This window comes from Drosophila mojavensis, unplaced genomic scaffold (genome assembly GCF_018153725.1).
Source record: "Drosophila mojavensis isolate 15081-1352.22 unplaced genomic scaffold, ASM1815372v1 contig_136, whole genome shotgun sequence".
NCBI classification, from domain to species: domain Eukaryota; kingdom Metazoa; phylum Arthropoda; class Insecta; order Diptera; family Drosophilidae; genus Drosophila; species Drosophila mojavensis.
Genome location: NW_025318667.1, coordinates 25979857 through 26005794, shown reverse-complemented (window position 1 = coordinate 26005794; position 25938 = coordinate 25979857). Strand labels below are relative to the sequence as shown.

The following is a 25938-nucleotide window of genomic DNA, read 5'->3' as shown; positions in this document are numbered from 1 at the left end:
TATTATGGTTCTTCAAATTAGCTCTTATGCCTTAAAGTTTTTTAACTTGCTTTGATGAAAACTGAGCTAATGCATTATGGAAATATATGAATTGCACCTCATTCAGAATAGAATGGAGAGGAGTAGAAAGAGAGTCTATCCACAGTGCTAAGACGACTTTTTTCGAATGAAATCTGTTTGTAGTTTAGTGTGAATATAAATAAGTAATTATGTTTGTTTGTTTCACATAGATTTTAGCTGCTTACTATATATATATAATATATAAAAATATAAGTTGTTTATTTTTAAAATAAATATATTTAAAAAATGTAATTATAATATAAGAAATAGATTGTATATACATATATTTGTTTTTTTTTTTTCTCATTTTCCATTTCTTATATTATAATTTTATTTTTGAAACTGGAAAATACTTTTATTGTACATTTGAAATGTTTGAATATCCAACTGAAGCCCGAGGCGCAGCTGCCTCTGGCCAGGGCTGGGCATTACCAGCTCGGGCAATTGACTTGTGCGTGGCCAATGCTCTGCTGCCGTCTCCATGCCTGGCCAATTGCATATGGAGCAGCAGACGGGGCCGGGGGAGTGCGGCCGAGGCCAGAATCTCTCCCCTGCTGGCCCACTCAGTGCTCAACTGGAGCAAACTTATTTTTAACACATGCATTAAATTCCAAGCGGCTCCGCTTACACCGCACACACATGCAGCCAAACAGAGAGAGAGAGGGAGAGTAAGAGAGAGAGAGAGAGATAGATTGTTATATATATGTGTGTATGTGATATAGCTACAATTATACATATAGTTCTATAGAGGCTTTCGGCGATTTCTCCAAGTGCTTGGCCGCCTGCAACAGGCTGCTCGGATTGTCGCTCAGTGTGGAGCGTACGAATTGTGGCCAACACAGATTTTCGGTATCCATTTCGATTTGGGTTGCCAGCGGCGTCTATTTTTAGGCCGTGCGCCCAGATACAGATACAAATACGCACACACACACACACACACGCTCTCTTAGCGAGCGCTAGCTAGCGAAAGAGAGAGAGAGAGAGAGCGCTCGCGTCCCCCTTCGCCCTCGACAAAAACGCAATCATCGAAGGACGGGCAGGTGGGCGGCACATATATATTTACACATACATACATGTACACGAGTGTGTGTGTGTGAGTGTGTGCAGAATCCGAATCTGAATCCGAATCGGTATCTGTATCCACTGGTTGGCTGCCATTAGAATATAGTCTGCCGTGGATCGTCGGACCGTTCAGTCTTTTTGTGTCGTTCAGTACCATCCGATTCGTGTGATCGACAGCATCGCTCAACGTTTTTTTTTCATTTTTTTTCCAATTCCTTGAAGGTGAGTGGGTTGCTGGCGCACCAACTGTGCGAATTGCCCCAACCAAGTAACTGAAACCATGAACCAGCCACGCATTGTCGAAACGCAAGAAAACCCCAACTCAACGTACAATCAATCCAAATTCAAAAACTAAAAGGAGAAGCATACGAATTGTAATGCATCAAATCAAAATTTTGCTGAATCTATCGAGTGCTCCAAATGTAACTTTTAAAGAACTACAACGAGGTCAAAACGTGCGCGTGATCCTAACTATCTTCGTAAAAAAAAAAAAAACCAAAAAACATTATTTTTTTATTTTTTTTTCTATTTTTTTTAGTATATACTTCGATATATTTTTTTGAAATATTTTTTTTTCAAGTGCTCAAGTGTGAAACGCACAAGAAATGAATGAAAAGCGCAAAAAGATACAAACGCTAAAGTTAAAGATACAGATACTTTGGATAAAGCATATTTAAATTTTTTTTGGATCGAATTTTTTTGCCAACTTATCTCATAATTGTTGTTGAACGCAACGATTATGTAAGGAATGTGTATGTGTGTGTATGTGCGTGCATGTGTATGCGTGCAAAAGCTAAAAATGTAGCTGACAGATACAAGATACATTCGTGTGAGCAATAGCCACAGTCAGAGGCAGAGCCAGAGGCAGAGCAGCAGCAACAATTCAATGCGAACATCTCAGCGCCAAGCAGCGAAAACAACAACAACAGCAACAGCAACAACAACAGCAACTACAGCAACAGCAAAAACGATAGCAACAACAGCAGCAACAAGAGCAACAACTGTTACCCAAAATAGAAATATGCCATTGTACACACACACACACACACACACACACACACAGACACACAGACAAACAGACAAACACACACGCATACATACATACACACAGACACACAGACACACATACACACACACACGCGTATACATTTCATATGCGTAGTTAACAGAGCCACAAAATTCGATCTGAAAACGAATTTAAAATTTTGAAATATTTTCGTTTTCGCATGAAAATCGAAGAAATTATGAAGCTTATGGAACAAATTTCAAAGAATTAGTTAATTCAAATAGTTATCCGGTTACAGATAATATAAATGCACTCGAAATGATTAGGCTTTCAAATTAAAATCTTGCTATATAATTTCAGCTCGATTATAGCTACTTACAGCTACTTTTAGCTCTTTCTAGCTATAGCTGGACTTTTGAGTTCATAATGAATAACATTTTTCACTTTTAAAGATCAGGATGAAAATCATTTTTCAACAACTCTTCAATAGAGTTCACAAATAAGATTCTAGATACTTTGGTCTAGATATATTATATATGCATATATGTATTATATTTATATTATTATGTAGTATACTACATATATATATATGTATATGTATCTATGCTGACATAAAACATATCCTTTAGATCAGTAATATCAACTGTCTATATACTATCTACTATAACATATCGCTATATGACAAAGAACTCAGCTACTTTTCGAAAAGCATTCGAAGCATTCGAAGCGAAGGCGTCTAAAATATTTTATTTATATGCGCATAGTCAATCTATGCTATATATACTGAAATATAATGTAGATAAATATATATTTATTTGATATATATATATACTTATAACACATCTGCCATATCTGTTCTATATAGCGTTCAGAGATATGTGTTAAAGTTCCATAAGCTTTTGCCTCAGTTTCTTCCATTGAATGCTAAAAACGCCTTTGAAATGTGGCGCAACCTTCGGTTTTAGCTCGATTCGTTTGGCAATAACGGTATTTATATAGCCTATATAGACCATAACAGTTGTTGTTGTGATAAAAAAACGCCGTTTTTGTTGTTGTTGCTGCGAAAGCTTCTAGTGAGAGCTTTTCACTGTGCGTGAGTGCATGGAGTGCGCGCATTCTCTTTGCCTCTCTCACTCTCCCGCTCTCTCTTTGGCTTGCTCTCTCATTCTGACGCCTGTAATTGGATATGGATGGTTGGCTAAACAGGCTGTCCTGCTTGCACACCCAAGCTAGACAGACAGGGAGAGAGAGAGAGAGAGAGAGTGAGCGAGAGTGCGCGATCAGCAGGCACTGCCCCCATATACGGTGCGCCAGCGATGCCGTATACGTAATCGCTTCGTTTATATGCATTGCGCATACGCACTGTGCTCGCCGACAAAATATATAAGTGTGTGTGTGTGTGCATGTGTGTGCGTAGACAGTTAATTATTTTGAATTTATGGAACATCTGCCGACAGCCAATTAAATGACAGCCTGTCGGCAAACACCCACGCATTATTAGCAAGCTGTGTGTGTATGTGTGCGAGTGTGTGAGTGTGCGTGCCTGAAGAGCTTTTGCATTAGTCGGCATTTGCATTGGGACTCATTCAAAACACACTCATCGTTTGGTGCTCAACTCTTTTTACTTGCAGTAACTCAAAAAAACACAAATCAAAATGGCTGATGATGAGGTGAGGTGAGTATCGCATATGTGCTGTGAATCGCATAGAAAGGCACTCAATCAATGTACGAATTGCAGTTGAAACAGTGTTGAAAAGCGTCAAAATCTAGGCAGATCTAGGCACTGGGCATACGGAACAGGAAGCTGGCGAACTGCTGGGCGCCGCAACTGGGTCGAGGTGAGTTCATTGAATTCATTTAGATGTAAATATCGAATCTAATCGAAATTAACTACACGATTAACCAGGCTCAGCTATTTAGTCTTTGCGCTCGCTAAACCTTTACTCGCATGCACTGGCTTCTCTTGCTTTCGCAGCTGGCGCTCTAGTTCCGATATACACAACTGCCATGGACGAACTGTCAAGTGATCAATGTTATCGATTGTCGATTGTCGTTTATCGATTGTCCACTGTTCGTTCTGTCGTTGTGCTGTCTGTGTGGCGTCGTTGCTCTCTATGTTAATTTTCTGTTCTACCGAAACACTGTTCGATAACTAATCGTTTATCGTCTTCTCTGTGCAATTGCAGAAAAAGGCTGCAGCGGCACCAGCTGCCCCCGCTGCCGCAGCAGCTCCAGCTGCTGCCCCTGCAAAGGCCGCCGCCGCCCCAGCCGCCGCCGCCGCCAACGGCAAAGCGGCCGCTGCGCCCGCTGCGAATGGCAAAGCGGCTGCCGCACCCGCCGCGCCCGCCGGCCCGCCAAAGGATCCCAACGATCCCAAAGTGAAGGCCGAGGAGGTACACTGGTGTACGTGTGTGTGGGCGCCAGCGCCAACTCGCCCAGTCCAAGAAATGTTCACGCCACCGCCAATCAACAAGCAACCCCAAGTCCCACGTCGTCATCTTCGTGTGCCATCTACATGTTCTATAGCGATAACTAAACCGATCGCGATAACGATAGCGATAACAGTCGCCTACGATGCTAATTGAGATTTGTGTGTTCGCTTCTGTTTGCAGGCTAAGAAGGCTAAACAGGCTGAGATCGAGCGCAAGCGCGCCGAGGTGCGCAAGCGCATGGAGGAAGCCTCCAAGGCCAAGAAGGCCAAGAAGGGCTTCATGACCCCAGAAAGGAAGAAGAAACTGCGGGTAAGTGTGAATCGTAAATTGTGTAAATTGTGAGGTGAAATTGCAAGCTTTATAGTGTTGAGCGTTGCCAGATGTGAAGTGCCAATAGATATAGAGAAACTATCAAATTGGTTCTATAAATGTTGCTCAGTACTGCCAGATGAGCCAGGTTTACCTAGGTGGCAGCGCTCAAAAAGATATTGAGAGAAGTTTAAATTAGATGTTGATACTCCTGCATATACTAAAAACAAAGAAGCAAACAGCAACCCCAGGTGGCAACACTGAGAGCTTTGATTGATTGCTGTCAACTTGCGCAAAGTTTTAGCTAGGTGGCAGCACTGAGCACTGCCGGTGCACAGTGGGCAATTCAAGTACTAATACAGACATTTCGTCGTCTTTCAGTTGTTGCTGCGCAAGAAAGCCGCTGAGGAATTGAAGAAAGAGCAGGAACGCAAAGCGGCTGAACGTAGACGCATCATTGAAGAACGTTGCGGCAGCCCCAGGAATCTCAGTGATGCCAGCGAAGGTGAGTGCCAGCGGTTCAAGCGAAACACATCAATGAAAGCGAATCAAAAAAGAAGACGAAAAAAGAAAAAAAAAGAAAAAAATAATTAAACAACAAAAATTCTCATAAGAATAACATAATACAAAAAATAATAAGAAAATAAGCAAAATCAAAAAAAAAAAAAAAAAAAAAAGGAAAAAACTGCAAAGAAAATTTAAATCAATTTTATTTGCAGTTTTTAGCTTACAAAATTAAAAAATTAAATAAAATAAAATCAACTCGAAACATAAACAATTAGAGTCTACAAAAAGTGTCATATATCATCACACACACACACACATACATACACTATATAAAAAAGAGATCAAACAAACACAACAACAAGTTGCGCTTTACACATACACATTCACATACACCTCCTACACACACACACACACACACACACACATAATCATATGTTATATATTGAAATATATCACTTATTCTCTATATTTCTCTCTCTCTCCTCCCACACTTTCCGTTGACCGTCTCTGCCTATATACACACACACACACGCACACCCACACACCTATACACCTACACACCCATGTCCATATCGAATGTAACCCAATATGTATATATATATATATATATATGTACCTATGTCTACATTTCTATCTCTCTGTATCTGTGTGTGTTTTGTCATGATGCCAAATACAAATTTTGATTGACACAGACACACTGAGAACCCTGATCAAGCAACATTATGACAGGATTTGTAAGCTGGAGGACCAGAAATATGATCTTGAGTATGTTGTTAAACGCAAGGATGTTGAGGTACACGCACATATCTACTACATAACTATCTATCTACCTATCTATCTATCTATCTATTTATCCTGCGATCCACATCATAATTTCTTATATAAATATATCTATATATCTATATATCAAAATCAAAAGTCTAAACAAAATTTAACGCTTAACAACAACAACAACAGCAGCTACAGCAATAGCAACATCAATAGCTAATGTCAGCTATATATATATATAAATATATGTTTCTCTCTCTCTCTCTCTCTCTCTCTCTTTCTCTATATAAATATTTCTATTGCTGTCTAACTATATTTGTATAATACACTTAATTTTCGTACAAATTCATTTTGTATACAGTAAATTCTTTTTACTCAAGCAAACAACAAAACTAAAAACTAAAACCAAAGTCCTTGTACATACATAAACCCTCTTATATACTCCCCCTATATATATACAATATCTATATATCTACTCGTTTTTTTCTAATCCGTAAGCCTAATTTCCTATGGTTATCATAATATAACTGGCGTACTATTGGTCCCATTGCAATTTACCTAGTTAATTACTTGCGTAATTCCTTTTAATTACCAGAGTAATTGTAAGTACTTATGTGCCCATTAGCTCAAGCTGTTGGGCCACTTTAGTTGTCAGCATTTGAAGCCATTCTTACCTAATTATTTCAGTTACAATATATAATTACCAAAGTAATTACTGTGGTAATTCAAGGTAATTTATGCTCCAGATCTAGCTGTGGTGCTCTTAAAGTCTCTCTTGTCTCTTTAGCTCTCTTTCTCTCTTTGGTCCAATCTCTCTTTCTCTTTGTAAAGAACTCTTCTCTCTTTTAATACACACACACACTCAAATGCAAATCACACTTGGCCCTTTTCTTTTACACACATACACACAACACCCAACACCCACCCAGCCACACACACACACACACTCGTCTGCAGTTCGTGCAGTACTTGAGACCCGACAACGAATCATATCCGAATTTTGAAGCAGAACACACACAAAATCCAAAACTCACTCGTTTTCACATTCGCAGATACACTACAGAAAGTTTGTCAGGATTATTACAGTAAGATACTGAAATTGGAGTCTGAGAAATACGATGTGGAGCACGAGGTAGCCAGAAAGGACTTTGAGGCAAGCGTTGCACCCATAACTTTCTCTTTCTCTCTCTCTATTTCTCTCACTCTCGATCTAATCGGATTTGTTCCAAGCTCCAAGCGTTGCGGAACTAGATAACTCGACTAGAGATCGATGGAATTTTTCGTAGTTTGATTTAGTTCTCTTTGCGACAACAAAGAAATGTCAATAACATGGGTCCAGACACACACTTTGGATAGCAAACATAGTCTGTGAGCAGCACCTGAAAGATATATGCAAATATTCCAGCGATGCCCGCACCAAAACGCCCCCTGGCGGCCAGTCTGTGTGTGTGTGTTCCCAGCCGGGGCTACGCCAATCGTAGCCCTCAATTAGTTAGCGTAAACGTAGATAATAGTTAGCTCCGTTCACTGTAATTTTTGCCATCTCGATCTCTTCCATGATTTTGATTTTATATGGAAGAGAGGCCCGAGTACAAGTTTTGAATACCAATTGATCAAGAGAGCACTGTTCAAAATTTGTCCAATCACCCGTTCAACATACTGGGCGATAGTATAAAGAGTATATAAAACGAGTAATAATGCCCGTAGACGTAGTGCCAATAACGAACTAACCCGATTGCTAAATGGATAGTTGAACGACTTCAATGTCGGCTCGACGGTCCTTAACTAACTCGCGGCCTCTACTAAAGCCAAGCAATAACAACAACAATGCCAAATACACGCTGTTGTTACTGCCCTTTGACCTTTCCTCTTAGCTCTTAAGTATCTATCTACCTATCTATAATTATATGCAATTTTTGGCCAATATTTTGCTTTTTGTGGCTTTTATTTTTCACTCTCTCGTTTTTTTGAGATTAATAACGAATTCCTAACTAGCTTAAGTACGTTTTTTATCAATGGCTTCGTTGTCGTCTTGTTGTCGTAGTACAGCTGTTTCGTTTGTATTTTGTATTTTGCAAACAGCTTTTTACTAATTGAACTACAACGAACAACGCACAACGACCAACGAATAACGAGTAACGAGTAACGCTCTGAGGGACCAAGTAGGGCTAAATAGGCTCAGCGAGTGCACGAACGTGCTCGCCTAGGTAGACAAGCGAGTAGAGGTCGAGTACATGGCCAACGAGTAGCGAGTAGACCTCACAACGAGTAAACAAAGTAGCGAGTCAATTGGCGAGTTGCTCTGCCAGCAGCGAGTGAGCTGCGTACTTCGCTCTCACTCTCTCGTTCACATAGCTCATAAGCAGGGCCTCTTACACATAAACAAGTACAGTCACGCAGCCACAGCCACAAGAACAACAACCACAACAGCAACAACAACAACCACAAATATAACAGACACCCAACTCATACAAAAACAAAAAAAAAGCGCACTACACTGAAAAAAAAACGATGCAAACAAAGTAAAATGTAAAAGTAACAAACAAAAAATTGAAACGAAAAAATCAAATAAAATAACAAAAGAAAATTGAAGCAATCAAAGCACAATTATTATGTATTTATGTATATGCAACAATTAGAGGTGTTCAAAAAAAAAAAAAAATCAAATATTATATATGTATATCGTAAAGCTAAGGATAAAGCTCAATCTCTATTATGTATTAATTTCGAATATATTCCTTCTCTTTTCTGATACGCGCCGAACGACGCTCGTTCTCTCTCTATATCTCTATCTCTCTACCTCTTTATCTCTCCCTCTCACTTTACCTCTTACTCTCTAAACGTCTTTCACAACAAACAAAAAACACTCACAACCAAATTACAAATATACAAACACACTTTCTCTCTCTTTTTCTCTGTCTCTCTTTGTCTTTCTATCTCTTTACTATCTTTATCTATTCTTATAACCGGATCTATTTGCGTCTCTTTTTGCACATATACCCACATACACACATACGTACACACACACACACACAAACACGTTCTCTCTCTCTCTCTCTCTATCACACACACACACGAACTATTGCGCGCGTTGAACGTTTGATTGACGTTTATTTATAACCGTTACCGCTTACCGTTTACCGTTTACCGCTTACCGTTTACCGTTACCGCAGCCGAACTGCAAACAATATGCAAACAATATTGGCAACGACTTTACGAATTGGAGGGCGATAAATTTGATTTAGAGCACGTGCAGAAACTCAAAGCGCAAGAGGTAAATTTCCCAACAAGAAACCCAAAATCAAAACCAAAACAAATATCAACAAAATACTATACAAAATACCAAGCACACAAGATACCAAAAAAAAAAGAAACAAAATACAAGAGCAACCAATATGTGAATGTTTATTATTATTATTTACTATGCAAATCTATTGAAAAAAAAAAACAAGTACAAAAATTAGAATTCATGAAAATATATATATGTATGTTTCTACATATACATATATATGTATATTGCCAACATATTGATAATAATAATGAAATTTATTATTATTTTTATAATTTTTTTTATTTCTTTATATAATTATCTGCCCTTAATTCAACTTAATCGCAATTTTTTAGTTCTTTTTACTCTGAACTTAAGCCTAATTTTTGATATTGTTCTTAACTGCGCTAAACTACAACAAAAAAAGTACAAAGCAAAAAAAAAAAAAAAAAAAAAAAAGATTAAAAAAGTATTTTTATTATTTCTATTATTATTATATATATACACACGAGATATATCTCTTTATATTTAATAATTGCATATATACATACATATATATAAATATATAAGGCGCACGATACTAAGCAAAATGAAAAACAAAGAAAATCGGCGCGTGCTTTGAACTATGCGTTTGGGATATTCCCTTAAAAAAAAAAAAAAATCGAAAATTATGAAACGATATTCAATTGGGCTAGAGATCAGTTACAACTGTACTATATATATATATATATTTATCTATACAAATAAATTTTTATATATGTATAAAAAGAGTGCTCTCTCTCCCTTTCTCTCTCATTCTATTTCTCTCTCTCTCTCTCTCTCTCTCTCTCTCTGTTTGACTTTCTGCTTGATCTATCGATAATTGAGCCCAGTTGAAAGCGTTTCTAATTTACGTATAACCCACAATACCGATACCGATACCGATACCAACCATAACCAACCAACCAACAAAAAAAAAAAAAACAAAAACATTAACAACTACAGCCAAGACATTTCTCAGTTTCCGTACGTTGCGCCCCATTCCAAAAAGAAAAACTAAACTAAAAAATCACTCCAAGTCAAAATCTATTCAAATTCAGGTAGAATTCTTACCGAACACATAACATCTAAAAAAAAAAAAAAAAAAATATATTTTACAAATAAAATAAATTATATATGATATATATCTTTATATATCTATAGAACTGTATAAAATACTATATGAACCATAAATCATGCATACATAAATGTAAAAAAAAAGTATCTTAAGATTCGTCGATTATGAAAAACAAAACGATAAAACGACCAAAAAAAATATCCATTCAAAAAACGAAAAACCACAACAAAAATATGTTTTTACAGGCGAATTGCAAGAGATTTGCGAAGAGTATTACGAGCGTATGTATATTTGTGAAGGCCAGAAATGGGATCTGGAATACGAAGTCAGGAAAAAAGACTGGGAGGTACTGCAACAAATATTCAATTCAATAAAAAAAAAAAAAATACAAATACAAAACAAATCAAAATTTCAAAAATACAAAATACCAAAAAAATACCAGACATACAATTTGTTTAGTATCATATGTTTTTTACGTTTCCGTTTTTTTTCTGTATTTTTTTTCTGCATCAACTATGAAAACTTTTTGATACTAGTGTGTGTTCTTTGGGAAAACAAACCAAAGTATTTGACTCTATTTGTAACTGTGTTTCTTTCTCTCTCTGACTTGCTCACATACAACAACAACAACAACAATAAAAACCACAACAACAAGAACAATCAAATTACATACTCCCATACATATAATATATAGCATACATATATACAAACATGATTTTCTAAATGATTCGACAAAGTTTTCATCCAGCTCTTCAAATTCCGTTGTTAATCTCATTTTCAAAAAGCAAATAAGAAACAAACGGAAACACAATTCAATCCAATGTAAGCAGTCAAACAACAACAACAACAACAACAGAAGTGCAACAAATCAATCGAGAATAGAAGCTCTATAAAGTATAATGTATATCCATATAGTATATATACATATATATGAGTCTATATAGTACATATATAATATGAATTATACAATTTCACAGCCGCCAACTTCAATTGAAATCAAACACTCGAAACATTGAGTGAAGTATCAAGAATCTCCAGACTGGAATCTGCTAGACTACGAGTATCAGTATCAGACCACTTCTTATCCCTAGTCTGGTCTAGTTTACTATATAGATTGCAGATTCAAGGTTTCATTTGACTTGATTCTGATTCTTGTGTTTCGTTAAATTGTTTTTTTTTTCACAATCAAACATTTAAAACTGATGTTCTCTGAATTCTAGTGTTGGCTAATGATCCATGCTGAGAGTTTATGGATAAAATTGAGTCTAGACTTATTTTGTAGGAACTCGTTTTGCGGCTGTTTCTGTCAGTTACTGCAGTTACTGCTATTCAATGCACCAGTTCCTTTCATTTGGCAAACGCAGCACTCACATTGCACTACACAACACTGTTTTTCTTGTCGTTGTTTAGCACCGCAACTGACACACGCACACACAACCACAAACACTTTTCGAACAATTTCTGTGACATTGTTTTGTGTTTTCTAAAAAAAAAAAAAAAATACAAAAATCTTTTCATTCTTTCTTAATGTTATTCTGTGATAATTTGTTTGTTTCGTTGTTTCGCGTGTTTTTTTTACTTTCTTTTACCACTGTCCGTTGTGTCCGTTAATCTGTTACACACACATACGCCCACACACACACACACACGTATACGACAACGCACACTTAGCACAAAGCACGTTAGCACGCGCACAAATGTAGGCAATAGTTTTTTGTAACCATACGAAAATTCTGCATGTGCAGCCAAAGACACTCGCATACACACACACACGCACACAAACAAGTAACAAGAACAGCACACACACACACACTCACACACGTACCACAAGTTATCCGCTCTGCTCACCTTCCCTTTCTAGAGAATATATGCATTCACATATACATACATATATAGAAATACCTGCAAATCCCGCAATGCGCTCGCACTTCATTGTAAATACTGTTCGAAAGCGGGCTGTAAACAACTGACTTCATTGTAACCGTATTGCTCTCTATTTGTCTCTCTCTCTCTCTCACACACTCACTCACTGTTTCACTCTATCCACCTGACGCGCGCCCTAACCTCAATGATTTTTAAGAAGAAAAGCAAAATGCATAAAATCCAAGCAATTGAAGAGCATCAAAGCCAAGCGTCGATTTCCTGGAATTTAAAAAAAAAAAAAAAAAAAGAAAACCAAAAAAAAAAAAAAGAAGAAAAATTTGAAATAATTATTAATTAGTTGAGGCAGGCCAAATTGGAGCTCGAATTTGAATTCGAATTCGATTTCGAAGTCGGTTCGCTTTTACCTTCTTTTTAATAGCTAATGCTAGTTACCGCTGCCCACTAAATGTTACCGTTACTTAATTACCGTTACTATTTATGATTTATTACCGTTATCACAAGCAACAACAACACGAAGCCGAACAAACAAAATAGAGAAAAGAAAAATGAAAATGAAAACGAAAAGGAAAACACAAAACAAATCAGATAATTATACTCGCTCCCTCTCTAAATATATATATATATATATATATATATATACATATGCATATATGTATATCTTTCTCACTCTCTCGCTCTGTGTGAACCCTATGTAGTTGTAGAGACGTACAATCAATCAATCAATCAATCAATGTATCGTATGTTATGTATGTATGTGCCTTGCTGTGCAGTACCTCAGGCCCCAGTTCCAGTACGCTCAAGTCTTTATGTAGGACAGAACTAAATCAAAAACAACCACAAAAATATATATAATAAAAAACTAAAAAAAAAATATACAAAAAAAAAAAAAATATCATAAAAAATATAGAGAAAATCGACATTTGGATGTTATGCTGTTCTTCAATCGACTACGAAACAAAAGAAATCAAATTATCAAATGAAAACCGACCTTAGTTGCCCTCTAAGAAACCAAAGAAAAAAAACAACAAATATTATAAACAAACGCAACCGTTAGACCAAATAACCTAACAGCACATTCGGCTTGTCTTGCTAGCTCGCTCGCACGCACGCATGCATCGGCTGCACTATGCTAACATAGAGATAAGTGATGACAATGCTAATGATAATGCTAATGCTAATGATATGCGTAGACTTTTAGCTCTAAGTGTAACTGTAGCCTGTAAGTGTAACTGTAACTTGTAACTCCAACTCTAACCGTAACTGTAGCAGTGTTCGCTGCATGCCCTACGCCTCGTGTGCACGTCTTCTTCCACCGATTAGCCCGCATTTTGATTTTGATATTTGAGACTTGAAGTAGTTTATTTTTTCTATAGTACATCTAGAGTCTATTGTCAAATCTGTCTCGCATATATATCTCATATCCGTATACTAACTGTACCTCTCTCTTTGTTTCTCTTTGATCTATCTCATTCGCTAACTGCAGATCAACGATCTCAATGCTCAAGTTAACGATCTTCGCGGCAAATTGTAAGTAGTTGGCGTTAGACTTAAGATACGCTTGCAGCTCTAGATATATGTATATACAGGATATATAGTCAACTGATCTCTGCGTTCATAATAGTGATACAGTTAGACTTAAATATGTTCTGCTATACTTTTTATCAACATTTAAATCTCGAGATTTATTGTATTTATAAAACTGATTTGTGCAAAATTAACTTTCTAAAGCTAAAAACAATCTCTTCATCAAACTTCATTAAGAAAGCTTTAGTAAAAGCCGAGTTCGTATAGATAGTTGACGAGAATCTTTCAAGATCTACCGGAAAAGTATAATATATCAGCTGCAAGCGTCTAAAGACTAAATTAAATTTGTTCTGAACTGTGCTAATTCCATCTAACCTATATCGATTCCATATATAGCGTTAAGCCAGCCTTGAAGAAGGTGTCCAAATACGAAAACAAATTTGCCAAGCTGCAGAAGAAGGCCGCTGAGTTCAACTTCCGCAACCAATTGAAGGTGGTCAAGAAGAAGGAGTTCACATTGGAGGAGGAAGAGAAGGAGGTAAGTTCGACGAGATTACTAAACAGACCTAGGCTAAGCATTACAACTTGATATAAACGATATACAATATACTATACTATACTATACTATACTATACTATACTATACTATGCTATACTATATTCGCTACGATCAACAAAATTGCTGTGAACGCTCCAATAGAAAAAGATAAAAGATGCCTCTTCTCTAAAGCAAGCCAAAAAGTGTAAGAAATGTGTGAAATGATGAAATGATGTGTGTTTAATGTTCGAGCACCAAGTGTCCTCCAAATATCACTTTATGTATTACACACGCTCTATCTATCTCTATCTCTCTCACTCTCTATCTATCTCTATCGCTGTCTCTATCTTTATCTCTGTGCAACTGTTTGTCTATTTATATGGTACACACAACACAAGAACCTCTATATAGTCTAGTCTCTCTCTCTCTCTCTTTCTCTCTTTCTCTCTGTATGTATGTATGTATGTCTCTGTAGTTTGTAGTCTCGTAGTGCCCACAGCACAGCTCGTAGTGAACTGTTCCGGAATGTATTATATTCTACGTATATATATATTCACATATACCTGACAACACTAATATATTTCTTCTCTACAAATCTATATTCTCTGTTTTGCTTGGATATGCGCAGAAGAAACCCGACTGGTCCAAGGGCAAGCCCGGCGATGCCAAGGTAAAGGAGGAGGTTGAGGCCGAAGCTTAAGTGTCCACGTCCACGTAGTGTCCACTGTACCACCCGTGACTCCCGCCCTAAACAATAATAATTCAATACAATACAATTATTTCACCACAAACAAAACAAACAGAATACAAGAAAAAAAAGCAAAAAGAAAAAGAGAACAGCAAATCAACATTTATCTGATATCAAGCAAAATCGACCTGTATATATATCACAGTATACACGCACAAGCACACATATATATCTAGATATATGTGCGTGTCTGTGTGTGTATATGACAGTATATAGTATATCTGTGCATATATGCTATATATATGAAGTCAGGATCAGTGAATGCGACAAACATTTCAAGAAAACACCAGCTATCGAAAATAATTCACATCATGAAGGATTCGAAACAACAGCCCAACATCTGAACGCTCTGATGAATTATTTTTTTTATTATATTTCATTAATTACAAATTCTATTTTTTAATGTAAATTAAACTAAATTACAAAAAAAGAAAAACATGCATACCTCTTACTATTATTATTATTATTTATTTTTATTTTTTGTTGGGCTCACTTTCCTCTCGCTCTCTCTCTATCTCTCTCTGCACATGCCATGCACTTGAGTTCCCCGTGTGTCCTTTAGCTACCTCGTCTGCAGTTTGGTTTGCCTGGCCGATTGACTCATTTGAACTGTTGCTTGAATTGGTTCTGGTTCTGGTTCTCTGCTTGCAGGAACAGGCGCCCGAGACACCAGCGCCAGCATAGTGAGCCACGCATCGAGCAGCCCTCGCTTAAAGTCTCTACTCTACTCTACTCTACTCTACTCTACTCTCCCCATCCCGCTGGACTGCAAATCGATCCAAACTTACAATTTGTACTTTTATTTTCGACTAATAAAACACTATATAATATTGAATATATCGAGTAATATATCCATCCTTCGGAGACGACTACGAAACCCTGGCTGAGCTTTGGATAGATGAAGTCTAGTACTCAATGATCGAAGCACATTTAAAGGGAACAATTTATTTCGATCGACTCCGCCTTATGCCCATTTGATCTTCAAATCTTAGCTTACATGTTATTTGATATGAAAATTAAATAAATGTTCCATTTTATTCGGGTCTTTGTTATTGAAAGAAATTCGCATCGAAACAAGCTGAATATTGATTCAAAAAGGTAAGCTAACAAATAGATGCACTCCGAAAGATCCGAATTTCGAAAGATGCTAAAATTCAACTATATTCACTTTTGGACTGACTAAATAAATAGGTAATAGGTTAAGATTGGAATTTCGAATTGAGCTAAACTTTGCAAGGAATGTCATCTATAAGACTATAATACAATCGACTCACGGTATTTCGAACCATTTAATATTTCAAACAATCGATAATTCGTAATGTTTTAAGAGTTCCTCGAGTCTCGAAATAACGAAAGTCGAGTGTACTTTCTTTTTGTATTCAAAATGCATATGTCTTCAGAATACCTGAATACATATAATTTCGAATATTTTTTAACTCATGCTACGATTGTTCCAAGGAAAAAGAGATTTTGGGGACCTCGAATTAGCAAGACTCCGAAATTAGGTTAAATAATAGATTATCACGTCATCTGAACTGATTAGAAAGTATTTATTGATATTATAGAAAATAATAGTTTTTAAAACTCGGACTTAAACTCACAAAAAATTATTAATTTTCTTTGTTAATAATAATAAATTATTTGTTTGGTTCAATTTTCGAAATCTTGTAAACAAGCCGAGAAATGCAAAATAGAAAGTTTATTATACGTGGAACGACTCCAACCTTTCTGGATGTAGATTATGAAATAAAACAGTCTATATAAATTCAGTTTACTTTTTATATTTTGTTTTTATTGTGTTTATCGAATAGCTTAGGAGATTTTTGTGTGTGCGGAAATTGGTAGCACTTAAACTAACTGTATACTTGTAAGGATATATCAATATGTATATGGATATCGATGAAAAAAGTCAAATTCTTGTAGATGAAGTAAATGTAATGATTTAAAATTAAGCAGCGAGCTAAAGTTAATAGTTGAACGACTTATATATCTAAGATCTTAACTAGGTTCTATGACTTCCGCTAGTCGAATGGGGGCGTGGTCTTAGGGCACTACTCACTAATATAGTTAGGCATAAATGTGTGCGAATTGTCGTTGCGTTAATCAACTAAATAAATAAATAACACCAGATATACAGAAATCTAGATATACATACATATATCTGTATGAACGAAGAACTAAATACAACTAAGGTCTTAAGACTAAACTCTAAATAAATAAGTAAAAAAAAAATAATAATAATAATAATAAAGGAAGTATTTTATTCGAATTACGATAGATGTACTTAGAGCGAGGGCTGATTGGGTGTTTGGTGTGGGGCCGTGGGGCGTGAGGCGTGGCTTAGGTCTAGACCTCAATACTGTTGAGACTGCCCGACGAGATGTTGTCCGTGTGGCTGCCCAGGCGCGTTCGCTTGATCAAAGCCCGCGCCGGCATCGGCGAACGCTGGACGCGCGGACTGCCCGGCACGTGGGGTATGCCAACATTGTGGGGATGGTGGTGCGTGGCGTGGTGGTGCAGCAGGTGGTGCGGCACATTGTTGTTGTTGTTGTTGTTGTTACTATTGTTGTTGTTGTTGTTGTGGCTGCTGATGTTATTGTTATTGTTGTTGTTGTTGTTGCTGCTGCTGTGATGATTATTGAGATTTGTGTGGCTGCTGTGGGGCTGGCTGCCAGAGGCGCGTCGCTGCCGACGCAGCGAGGGTATGCGCGTGGGCGTGGCTTGTCCATCATCCAGGCCATAGCTCGGATGTTGCTGCTGCTGCTGCTGCTGCTGTTGTTGCTGCTGCAGGCTCCGTACGCTGCGCTCCAGCGTGCGTCGCTGCTGATCCAACATGGGCGAGGCGCCGCCTGCCACCAGCTGCTGCTGCTGCTGCTGGTGCTGCTGCTGCTGTTGGTAGTAGGTGGCATGCGGTGGCACAGGCGGCGGCGCCTGCAGCTGCTGAAAGTCGTGGCGCTTGTGTGCGAAGGTGGGCGTGCCGGGCGCATGATAGGGCTGCGCATGATGCAGGCCAGGCTGGTGCAGAGCGGCGGCGGCAGCCACAACCATTGCATTGCCCTGAATGAGAAAGAGGGAGAGAGAGAGATAAATTAGTGCGACTGAATAGGCTAGATAGGGCTGCTGTGGCATGTGTGGCATGCAACAAATGGTAGCTGGTGGCTTGGCAACAAGATTTCAAAAACGTTTCTCAACTCTCAAATTTGTTCGCTTTTCTTTCTTTCTCTGAATTGTATTTACGTTTTGTTGTTGTTGTTGTTGTTGTTGCGCTTTGGCGGCGACTGATTTTTTGGGCAGCGGCGGCAGCGGCTTGCTGGGCGCCTCCGTGGCCACTGGCGTCGATTGCGACTGCGACTGCGACTGGGATTGGGATTGGGACTGGCTGAGACCGTCACATGCCTCCAGAGTCTCGCAGGAGGATGAGGCGCACGTTTGAGCCTTGTCACTGACTGCATTATCCGCATCTGCATCTGCATCCGCATCGGCGTCCGCATTTGCTTCCGTTTCGGCATCAACATCCGCATCCGCATCCGCATATGTATCCGCGCCAGCAACCGGCTCGACGTGCCGCGCTGGCTGCTCCGGTGCAGCGCCGGCGGGGATGCCATTGGCGGGCGGCAGGAAGCGTAACTCCATAACATTGCGATTCTGGAACAGGGGACGCTCAGTTTGGAAAAATGGCGAACGAGTCGAGGGGAGAGCGACAAGCAAGAGAAATACAGAGGCAGCGCGAGGGGAGACCAAGCAATCCGAGAAGATTGAAACGAGACGAAAGTAAAGGTGGGCAGCGAGAGAGAAGAAGAATAAGCTATAAACTAGCAAAAGATACGACAGAAGCAATAGAGGCGAAGAGATAAGACAGAGTGAGAAAGAGATAGAAAAAGAAAAATCCACAGAAAAAAGTGTTGGAATCGTATGCAAACGAATGGTAAACGATGGAAGAAGTTCGTAGAGTGAATAAGAAAAAGCAAAGTGAACATAGAATGAAAGAAATAGAGACAGAGAGAGAGAGAGAGAGAGATAGGAACAATTTAAACAAATAACCACTGGAACACGTCGAGATAAGGCAGCAAAAACTTAGATAATAGAGAAAGAATCTCTAGAAATCGATTAGAAACAGAAGAGAACAGAAAGAATTTGATAGATATAGAAAGAAGAGAGAATGACAGAAGTACAGGAGATAACCTATAGAATAAGATGGTAAAGAGCCATAAGAAAGAGCAAGAGAGAAAGAGAGAGACAGAGAGGCATATACATGAAAATGGAACTGAAGAAGGAAATAGAAAACACCAACGTAGTCAAGAAAGACAATGTAGAATGCGAAGAATAATAATAGAAAGAAATTGTCAACAAAAAATATATAAAGATTGCTGAGGAAGTGACTGATCAATAGAGAAAGATTTGTCTATGTTCACTAAGAATATCGATGTCTTTTTCACTGAGAATACCCCTAATGATATTCAATGTTGCCAATGATAATTGATTTTGTGATTGAGCTAAGCTTCGCTTCAGATAAATGCCAGGCATGTTAATAATGACTCAGTTATGCCATGCTAATGCTATGTTAATGCCATGTAAATGTCGTCTTAATGTTAAGCTCTCAGCTATTGGCAATAATCGTGTTGCGATCCGCTTAAAACGATATTATGATAAATAATACCCGCTTGGAGTATCCGAAATGACCAGTCTATAGAAGAGCTGAGCGGCTTAAAGATGATCACATTTAAATCGAATTTTCAATTGAATTTGTTGCTAATAAAGATATAGATAACAAATATGAGATATGACTATATATTTCCTTCCGGGCGGAAATCGAAAATGCTCAGCTTGCAAAGTGAAGTTGTTTTGCTCTAATCTAATTTCTAATTTCTAGACCTATCAAATTTCGCAGGAATCTGATATAATCTTTCTAGTTTACTGCAAGGCAACATGAGGAAATGGGAATTGAAGAGCTTTGCAGCAGGATTATAGACTTAGCCAACTACAACAGAAACGATTACAAGCAAAAGAATAACTCAGAGGGAGAGAGAGACAGACAGGGAGTAGAGAGAAAAAGATTTTGAGGCAAGGCAAAGGCAGAGGCAAAGGCAAAAGCGAATTTGAGGCGAGAAACGTTTTGAAATTTTGACCAAGCAACCAGCGAAAAGGTTTTTTTTTTTGTATATCTCTAAACATTTTTGATTTAAAGCCATAATTGGAAAGCGGATCAGTTGTCCGGATACTGTGAGAGCGAGAGTGAGTGGAAAAGGGGAGCAGATACGAGTGCTTACCTTGTCGGCCGTGGGATCCTGGGCGAGGGGATTCGGCGTGATGTTCATGCGCGGAATGACGCCATTCAGGCGCCGCAGGTCGCCCGGCTTGTGGCCATGGCCATGATTGTGATTGTGATGCGGTGCCACGCCCAGTACGGCAGATGTAACAAAGTCCGCCTGAATGTGATCCAATTGCGGCTTGTTCTCATCTAAGAACAGAGAGAGAAAGGAAGAGATGAGAATTAGGAGCGCTCTTAGATGACAGCGAGGCGAACAGGACTTACCCTCGGGCTGAGGATTGTTGCGACGACGCAGGCAGAGACAGGCCACGGCAATGGCTATGAGCAGGAGAAGGCCGCCACCAGCGGCGCCAGCTATTACCGGGTAGATGGAGTTCTCATGCTGCTCCGACGACTTGCCATTCGGAGCAGGCGCAACAGCGGGCGGCGCTTGGCTCGCAGACTCTGCAGAGGAATAGAATGGAATAGATGCATTAGGTACACAGATAGCCAGGGTGCTGCTGCACTCCACTCACTTGTCGTGCGGCCTTGCTTGATCTCGCTGAACTCGGAGGCGGCGTGTGCATTGAACGACTGCAGTTTGAACTCATAGGCGGTGCCCGGCTCCAGTTGGTCGATCTTGAAGCGCCTCGCATGGCCGCCGTCGACAGTCGCCTTTAGGTAGTCGGAGGCAGAGGATGCCGGACGGTAGTAGGCGTAGTAGCCATCGATATTGTGCAGCTGGGCAGCTGATGTCGATGCGAGCGTCCAGTGGAGCACGACAGCCGATTCCGAGTAGGATTCAATCTCGCGCAGCTCGGGCACGGGTAGATTCGACTTGGCCGCGCCGCGCCGCAGGAAGAACTTGGCTGAGGTGTTGCCCTCCTTGTTGTCGTTGTTTGAGTAGACGGCGATGATGCGGAAGCGATAATTCCGATCCGGACGCAGGCCCGTCACTGACGATGTGAAGTTCTTAAGGGCCGGCTCATGATGGTCCCGCTGATGATCCCGATCCCGATCTCGATCCCTCTCCCGCTCACGCTGCTGCTGCCTGCCATAGGGTATGTTCTCGTTGGTTGTGTGCCAATTTTCGCGAGGAATCTTGCGGGCGTTGTCGCCGAGCATTCGATATTGGACTTTGAAAAACTGTATGGGCAGACCATCGTTCTTGGGCACGTTCCAGCGCAGCATGACGGCATCGTCGGCCAGTCGGGTGACATTGGGTCGCGATGGCGGCACCATATTCGCTGCAAAAATAATTTTCTCATTTTAAAATTCAATTTAACTCAATTTTTCGCTAAATTCTTTGTCGTTCAAGTGTTGGTTAATGGCGTTGACGCAAACAGTGCGCCCAATGTTAGCGCAGAAACGAGTCACCGCCGCGCAGAGCGGAGCACCCAACCACTGTTAATGGCACTGTTAACAGCATGAGTAGTATTGCGCTGTTGTATTGAGTAGTATCGCTGTACTGCGTTGAGTAGTATTGTCATAGCTGCGTACGCGTTTTGAGCGGAATTTTTTTTTTTGGTTGCTGGTGGCTCTGCCTGCCACACATATATATATACATATACATAAAATGAACCTCAGCCAGCCAACAAGCCCGCGCATTTACATTAAATGCCAAACTTAATTAAATCAGAAGCAATTTTGTGCGGCAAACGTGTGCAGCTGCTAAGCATAGCAATATTTCCATAGACATTTGTGGTGCAATATAAAGTGGCAATTCTCTTCCTTAGTGGCAAGCTAGACGGCCCGCGGACCGCGGACATCGGACAACGACAACAGACAAAAACGACTCACACTGACGCTCACACAGGCGCGCGCGCGCTCGCTCGCTCGCTCACCCGCTCACTCGATAGCTAGCTCTCGCTCTCGCTCTCACTGTACATGTGTGTTTCTGTGCGTGTATGAGTGTGGCTATGTGTGTGTAATAGCAAAACGAGTGCAATTGATTTTCGTATTTTACTCGCTACTCGGCATCACTATTTAGCACTCGCACTCGAACTTGTACTCGGTATCGGACTCTGACTCCGACTCGGACTCGGTCTCGGACTCGTTTTTGTTCTTGTTTGTTCATTTGCTCGCTCACTCGCTTCATGGCTTGTTGACCAATTCGGAACTCGCTCGCGAACTGTCACTCAAGTGGTTCGTGCGGTTCATAAACAAACTCAATTCTGAAAAACTCAAAACAAAAGGAGAAAAACAAGTGGAGGAAAAATAAAAAATCGCATAAACAAACCATAAAAAAGAAGATATCTGCGATTGAGCTAGGATGTCGGCAACCGGAGATGCTGGCGCCGGTGCCGCCAATGCCAGCAACAATGTGACCGTCGTCCAGGCGACAGTCAACGTCAGCGGCGACGGCAGCCCCACCAACAACAGCAACAACAACTCAAATGCCAACAACAGCAACTCGAACAACAATGGCTCAACAGCCGGCAGCTCGAAAGGCCAGCTGCCGCTCACGCCCCGCTTCACTGCCGAGGAGAAGGAGGTGCTGTACACGCTGTTCCACCTGCACGAGGAGGTGATCGACATCAAGCACAGGAAGAAGCAGCGCAACAAGTACTCCGTGCGCGAAACCTGGGACAAGATCGTGCGCGACTTCAACTCGCATCCCCACGTGAGCGCCATGCGCAACATCAAGCAGATTCAGAAGTTCTGGCTGAACTCGCGGTAAGTGCAGCGCGACTCCAATTGATCTAAGTCTAATCTTTGGGATTCCCTTGCAGCCTGCGCAAACAGTATCCGTACAGGGACGGCAGCGGGTCCGGCGGCAGCTCGGGCATGGGCAAAGTGAACGCCATCTCGACCAACGCACAACAGCAACAGCAGCAGCAACAACAACAGCAGCAGCAACAGCAGCAGCAGCAGCATCACGACAACGTCAAGGTGGAGCCTGAATATCAGATTAGCCCGGACGCCTCTGAGCACAATCCGCAGGGTGACACCTTCGACGAGATCGAAATGGATGGCAACGACGTTAGCGAAATGGAGGACGATCCGCTCGAGGCACAGCAGCAGCAGCAGCAGCAGCAACAGCAACAACAACAGCAACAACAGGCGGCGCAGGCCCAGGTGGAGCAGCAGCAATCGGCTGTCGCCGAGATGCAGAAGCTGCAGGTGAGCGCTGCAGTTGCCGCTGCAAATGCGAGCATGTTGAACACGCATCGCATCAACGTCGACTCCATAAGTGCCGAGAAGCTAACGCTGACCGATCTGCTGCACTTCAAGCCGGCGCGGCCCCGCGAAGAGATCATATTGCAGATCAAGCATCCCACCGATGCGACAGGTGAGTTGAGCTGGGTGCAATGGCAATGGCCACTCTTTATATTTAACTCTCCTCGTCTCTCGCTCTCGCTTTCGCTCTCCCTTGATAGCCACGCAAATCCACACGATACCCACGCAGCCGCAGCAGCACACGATGGCCACCATCACGGCCGGCGGCTACAATCAGCAGATCATCAGCGAGATAAAGCCGCAGCAGATAACGCTCGCCCAGTACCAGGCGCAGCAGCAGCAGCAGGCGCACGCACAAGCTCAAGCCCAAGCGCAAGCCCAGGCCCAGGCTCAGGCCCAGGCACAGGCCCAGGCGCAGGCCCAGCAACTGGCACAGCAGCAGCTGGCGGCGCAGCAGCAACAGTTAGCGGTGGCGGCGGCAGCGGCACACCATCAGCAGCAGCAGCAGCAACAGCAGCAACAACAGCAGCAACAGCAACAACAGCAGCAGCAGCAGCAGGTGGCCGCAGCAGCAGCTGCTGTTAAGATGCAGCTAGCCGGCGGCACGCCCACCTTCACATTCAGCGCTCTGCCCAACGTGACGGCGGCCACCTCGGTGCCGGTGCCGGTCCCAGTGCCGGTGTCGGCGACTGCAGCATCCGTGGCAAACGTCAGCGCCAGCAACGTGGCAACCGCGGCAGCAGTCACACAGCAGCAGCAACAGCCAGGCGACAGCTACGAGGAGCGCATCAATTACTTCAAAGTGAAGGAGGCAGAGCTGCGCTGCAAGGAGCAGCAGCTGGCCACCGAGGCGAAGAAGATCGAGGTGAACAAGGCGCAGGACGAGCTCAAGTACATGCGCGAGGTGCACCGCCTGCGCGTCGAGGAGCTCAAGATGAAGATACGCATACTGGAGAAGGAGGAGGAGCAGCTGCGCAAAAACAGCACCACATGAGATCTGGAGGACATTAGCGATGCAGAGCCAGAAGTCGAATTCGATGAGTCGCCGCAGCAGCAGCAACAGCAACAGCAACAACAACAGCAATACATGGAATTGGATATGCAATTGCTGCTGTAGACGGAAGCAAACAGCAGCCAGAATTATATATATATATATATATATATATATATATATATATATATATATATATATATATATACATACATACATACATACATATAGTCTATAATTTTATCGATAGCTATTTTATTGCCCGTTTTCCTCAATTAACTTAAATTTTTTTTTATATGAAAAGAATTATTGTTCAATGGGTGGGCGGGACGGCGTGCTGTATTCGGCTGGCCGTATTTTACGATTAGCGATTAGCGATTAGCGATTACATATTACCGATTACCGATTAACACTTAAAGCGATTGTCGATTAATGTTAAGCGTTCAATTTTTGATTGATCAATCGCCCTTAGACCTAAGACAAGTCTCAAATTGTAATTGTATCTCGCATGTGAAATACAGTGAAACAAGCCTAAAACGTACCAAATCGTTTATAGAACTTACCAACTCTCATGTATTTGCGCTTCTTGTTGCGTGAGCCACCGCCGCCCGAGGACGACGACGAGGCCGAGGAGCCGGATGAGTAGCCACCGTTAACCAGATCGTGGGCCGATCGCATGGGCACCTCGCCCAGAGGCTGATAGTCATCGCCGCTGATCTGCATCGGGTTCACACGCAATATGTTGGCCTCGCTCGTCTGCAAGTGGAGTGGGGGGAACGCGAAGGGATTGGGTTAATTTGTAGAGATATATGTACATATATGTATATAGTTGAGATGCGTACATTATATATGTATATGTAATCTTGAGCCAAGGGAAACGGTATTTACATATGTATGTATATGTATATATGCTAATGTGTCTAAGTAGATGTATATTTATCTAGGTATGGTATATATTATTTATATATATCAGGGAATCGGAGCATCTTCTGGAAAACAATATATTAAATTTGTGATGGAACTTTTGATGTTCATCAATATTTTATGCTATATACCCTGTATCCATTAGATTGTTACAGAAAACAACGTCTAACGCTGATATTTGCTCACCTATTTTTGTACTCCTGCTTATTAGCAGTCTATCTCTGTCTGTTATATATAGATTATATGGTACTTTTAATGCTCACTCATATTATATGCTATATACCCTGTATCCATCATCCAATCGGCAGCGTCTAGCTCATATACATATGTATCCAACTATTTTTGTATTCCTGATTATTACTAGTCTGTCTATGCCAGTTACATTTGACCTCTC

At 40.8% G+C, this 25938-nt stretch overlaps 3 protein-coding genes and 1 long non-coding RNA gene across 13 annotated transcripts in view; 3 read left to right on the top strand and 1 right to left on the bottom strand.

Moving 5' to 3' along the window:
* The first annotated feature begins 1210 nt into the window (after nucleotides 1-1210).
* LOC6584743 (troponin I) lies at nucleotides 1211-15620 on the top strand. Of its 8 annotated transcripts, XM_032732510.2 has the most exons (10): nucleotides 1211-1344; nucleotides 3760-3798; nucleotides 4315-4521; nucleotides 4741-4869; nucleotides 5251-5374; nucleotides 10754-10854; nucleotides 13876-13919; nucleotides 14313-14454; nucleotides 14616-14658; nucleotides 15082-15224. In XM_032732510.2, coding segments are annotated over exons 2-10 (807 nt in total). In that variant the 5' UTR covers nucleotides 1211-1344; nucleotides 3760-3783; the 3' UTR covers nucleotides 15084-15224. The 8 variants fall into 8 exon arrangements, with proteins under 8 accessions (XP_032588401.1, XP_015016732.1, XP_032588400.1 ...); XM_015161246.3 differs by lacking the exons at nucleotides 4315-4521; nucleotides 10754-10854 and adding an exon at nucleotides 9318-9418 and having other exon boundaries at nucleotides 1212-1344; XM_032732509.2 differs by lacking the exon at nucleotides 14616-14658 and having other exon boundaries at nucleotides 1214-1344; nucleotides 15082-15620.
* On the top strand, nucleotides 3805-4151 carry LOC116804527. Its single transcript, XR_004364517.2, has 2 exons — nucleotides 3805-3966; nucleotides 4035-4151. It is a non-coding gene; the product is annotated as an uncharacterized LOC116804527 (long non-coding RNA).
* A 1346-nt stretch (nucleotides 15621-16966) lies between the features above and the next one.
* LOC6584741 (interference hedgehog) overlaps nucleotides 16967-25938 on the bottom strand; it is a 40374-nt gene continuing 31402 nt past the window's right edge. Inside the window, exons 5-11 of one of the 3 annotated variants that reach the window (XM_044007001.1) lie at nucleotides 25184-25376; nucleotides 20986-21696; nucleotides 20735-20914; nucleotides 20469-20659; nucleotides 18439-18846; nucleotides 18070-18258; nucleotides 16967-17979 (exon numbers count right to left, since the gene is read on the bottom strand). In XM_044007001.1, the coding sequence (XP_043862936.1) occupies nucleotides 17548-17979; nucleotides 18070-18258; nucleotides 18439-18846; nucleotides 20469-20659; nucleotides 20735-20914; nucleotides 20986-21696; nucleotides 25184-25376 (2304 nt within the window). In that variant the 3' untranslated portion in view covers nucleotides 16967-17547. Of the gene's footprint in view, nucleotides 18259-18438; nucleotides 18847-20468; nucleotides 20660-20734; nucleotides 20915-20985; nucleotides 21697-25183; nucleotides 25377-25938 lie in introns of all 3 variants that reach the window. The other 2 variants (XM_044007000.1, XM_032732496.2) reach the window with 2 other exon arrangements.
* Nucleotides 21908-24748, top strand: LOC6584742 (regulatory protein zeste). Its single transcript, XM_002010349.4, has 3 exons — nucleotides 21908-23125; nucleotides 23182-23741; nucleotides 23830-24748. Exons 1-3 carry the CDS (start codon nucleotides 22722-22724, stop codon nucleotides 24621-24623), a joined length of 1758 nt encoding a protein of 585 aa, XP_002010385.3. The 5' UTR covers nucleotides 21908-22721; the 3' UTR covers nucleotides 24624-24748.